Below are 3,698 nucleotides of genomic sequence, written 5' to 3' on the forward strand. Positions count from 1 at the left end.
GAAAGACTTCATAAAGGTGAGTGGCCAAGAAAAACTGCTATTAGAGCAAAAGCATCTATTCTACAACCAACTACACAGCAATAGTGGGCTGATGTGAAAAGACAACGAAAAATCTAGAAGAAATCTACACTCAAAATGCTTCACAAATTGTCTAATTTAACACTCCACTTTAAATAAACCGAAACTCCAAGTCATAGATGTATTGTGGATATCATCTATGTAGAAAAATGATACCATGACTTGAATCAGAGGACTCATAATAAAGAAAGGGTATTGCCCTACACCAAAAGATTGGGTCATGATTATCATGGGATATAAGTTTAAACAAAAGATTTAAGGTGTATTTGTATCATGTTTTAAAAACTATCTCCTCACGTTAACCAACTTTTTTTAAACAGTCAATGCATTATTGGATTCAGATCACTTTTTCTGTATAATTATTAACACTATTTTTTAGACCCACAAAATAAATCTTTCTGGTCTCAGAACAAGCAGTGCTTTTCCATAAAACTGCTTGTTTTGGCTTAATGGATTTTGTGAATCAAATAGTTGTGTTTCCTCTTTGTAGTCATTCCTAGAATCCAATTAGTGAACTATTTCTTGCAAATGGAGGCAATTTCATGGTAGGCATTTTGTACTTATCTCATGCCTGACTCCTTGTTTCCCTCCATTTCATTTTCCTTTATATGTATGTATATATATTTTTAAACAAGAAGTTTATTTAAACAACAAGACGCTTGACTTGAAGGGAAAACTATCTAGGATTCATTTCTTTTAGAGTAATTTATCCCTACTTAAAGACAGATTGCCCTACATGTAACAGCTATGTACAAAAAAGTTATAAAATTGTCCTTGGTTTTACAATGATAAATGAAAGACATTAAAATTCTCCAATTGAACAAAGTATGCAAGGATTTTTTATGTTGTTGGTTTTTGTTAAACAGTGAGAGCAAAATAACTTACTGGAATATAAAGATAAGAGTTGAATGAGCATGCCGCTAACTGATGAAGAAAGGGGGTATTTTCACAGAACCAGTATTTTTTCCCCATCCCATCTTCATCTAATGTCAATCAAACATACCATTGGCCCCATTTAGTTGAAAAAAAAAAAAGCAATATGCTTGTGCACATACACCCGTTACTTTATGTACAATAAAGGAATGTGGAAGGGTGAAATGAAAGAATAGAGACACTATACTGTAGTAGTCAGGATGTGGTGGAACCAAATTGTGGTTTTTCTAATTGAGAATGTATTCTTGGTCTGTAGGAACAGAGTTCTGGAGTAAAGTAGCAGGGTCTCTTTTTAATAGACACCTCCTGTCTGCTGCTAGAACACATCAATTTTATCTTCGTCCTCCAGTTCCAAGTGTGCAGGTGTGTCTGTTTCGTTGATTGACTGTCTGTCAAATCCGAACCTGATCTGCTTCATTGACAAACCCTGTCGTTCACAATAGGCTTTCATTAGTTTACTAAGTGATGTATGCCTCTGAATCCTAAACTGCACCACAGAACCATCCTGCCACGCCACCTTCAAATTAATATGATTGTTGTTCTCAGTCTTGACTCCTTCCTTGGGTTTTTTGTCGGCCATGACGAGAGCCAGGGTCTCCTCAGCTGCCGCTTCACAAAAGAGGTACCAGGTCCACACTGAACGAGCACACAGCAGCACCAGGAACGTCAGAAGGAGGAGCTGGCAGTGGTGGAGAAGGGAGCTCCTTTATATTTTAATGTTAAAGTTACTTTACATAACTTTCTGTATTATTCAAGGTACAGGTGCAAAAGACAGAATGTTTCTATTCCAAGCAAACAGGAATTTAATACAGGGAATTAGACGCATATCACATGATTTTTAAAAGCTAGAAAGGTGGCCTCTAGACCAGTCCTCCAAAAACGCTTCCCTGAAAAACACTGCTGAACTGACCCAGGAGGGGAGCTGCTGCCTCTGGCAGTCAGGAAATGCAAATCAGGAGACTACCCTGGAAATGTTGACTTCAAAACCTCACCTCATAGCTGCAATCCAGGGTTAAGGACATGGCTGTTGAGGCTGCTGCCATTGCCTTTTCACAGCTGTGAAGCTAGGGGCTGGGCAATGGAACAGTGCTGCAGAGAAACGCCCATGGTTGTCCATGGTTGCCAAACTGAATAACTGAAGCAAGAGGGAAAAGATGACTTCCACCCACTTCCACCTTCTAAACCTCATACGAATGTTTCAAATGGGTGGAATCTAATACACAGCCAGAACTCTGGCTTCAAGAGACTGTGGGAAATATTTTTTAGTTAAGTGCTCTGGAGTACTGAAAATTACACAAGAAGAAGGTTGTGATGAATGCTAAGGGATAATTCACAAGAATGTAATTTTGTGAGTCACTATAAAATCCTTTAGATTTTAGATTAGAAAAATACTCCCCATCCCTTTACTTTTTAAAAAGTAGAAGCAGTGAGTTTTCCTATTATGTCATATACAATATACCTTTCTTTCTGAGCCAAATATTGAGGGTAACATGGAGGAAAGAGAAGAGAACTTGAACTTATTAAACCAGAGCTGAGTTCTGATTCCACTTCTTACAAGACATGGGACACTGGACAAGTCAGTAACTCACACTGAGACCCAGTTTTCTCACCTATAAAATGAGAATAATAATAACATCTGCCTTAACTACCTCACATGATATTGAAGGGGTCAAAGGAGATGGTGTGTGCAGCACAGTTTGCTTCATCAAATTCGTCCATAATGAGGGTCTCATCATTTTTGATGAAACATGTCATATTTGTTTTATTCCTCTAAATCAAATTTCATCTTCTCTGGATCCCCCATCCTACCAAGCTGGCAAGAGATTTAATCTAAGTAATTATTGGAACTTTCTCTTGTCCCCAGGGATGGGTGGAAGTAAGGCAGTTGGGTGGGGGTCCTTAGTATTTGGTCCACACTGGTCACTGTGAGAGGCTCATTTAGGAGCCACATGTGGTCCGTGGAAGTCAGGCACTTCTGCTGCTCCCATGACAATGAGGGAACTGGGTCTTGGCCTTTGGTCAAGAGTCTGGACACCTTGGGGCCTGGCTCTCCATTTTCTTTGAGGACCTGCTGCCTCACTGGAGTGTTGTGGGGTACAGAGCATGAGACTCAGCTACTTGCTGCACCACAAAACTCCTGCCCCCATGGGTCTCAGAGAACATCCCCAAATATCCCTCTGACACCCCGCTACAAAACTTTGACCCCGCAAGTTTCCACTTGCTTTCTTTCCTCTTCTCAGAAAACATAGTCCAACACCTTCCACGAACCTACACTTTAGAAAACAAAGACCATGAAAAGGAGGGGCTGTTGCCTTCTGGCAACTTCTGCCTGTTATACACATTAATCTCTCAACAAATTATACTGGCCATGTCTAAAAAGACCTGTCAAGTGTCATGCAAATGCACAGAACATAACTCGGGGCTTCATTATTTGCCTAATCTGGTGCTAGGCTGGTCCTAAGAAGCAGCAGCATTTTCACGGTGGCTTCAGAGAGCCTCCTGGAAACTGTATACACTAGAAAATATTTAGCACTATTTTCATCATTATTTTTAGTGGGCTTATATTTATTAGAAAGGAAACAGAGGGGCATAATGAGGGGAAACACCATACTGAAATCTTCCAACTTGCCTAGTCCCACCTACATGGAGCTAACCAGCTGGGAGACTATGTACAGGTCATTTATCCT

General features: G+C 39.9%; 1 protein-coding gene across 1 annotated transcript; it reads right to left on the minus strand.

The window, feature by feature from the left end:
- Positions 1 to 1,327: 1,327 nt before the first annotated feature.
- On the minus strand, positions 1,328 to 1,591 carry LOC119528616 (small ubiquitin-related modifier 2-like). Its single transcript, XM_037828939.1, has 2 exons — positions 1,438 to 1,591; positions 1,328 to 1,380 (listed from the first exon to the last, which is right to left on the minus strand). The coding sequence occupies exons 1-2, from the start codon at positions 1,589 to 1,591 to the stop codon at positions 1,328 to 1,330; spliced, it is 207 nt and encodes a 68-aa protein (XP_037684867.1).
- Between the last annotated feature and the right edge of the window lie 2,107 nt (positions 1,592 to 3,698).

Source organism: Choloepus didactylus, chromosome 3 (assembly GCF_015220235.1).
Source record: "Choloepus didactylus isolate mChoDid1 chromosome 3, mChoDid1.pri, whole genome shotgun sequence".
NCBI lineage: Eukaryota > Metazoa > Chordata > Mammalia > Pilosa > Megalonychidae > Choloepus > Choloepus didactylus.

Coding starts and splice junctions, on each gene's coding strand:
- LOC119528616 (XM_037828939.1), bottom strand. CDS start 1,591: ATGGCCGACAAAAAACCCAAGGAAGGAGTCAAGACTGAGAACAACAAT. Junction 1,381..1,437: donor AGCCTATTGTGAACGACAGG/GTTTGTCAATGA, acceptor TCAACGAAACAG/ACACACCTGCACACTTGGAA.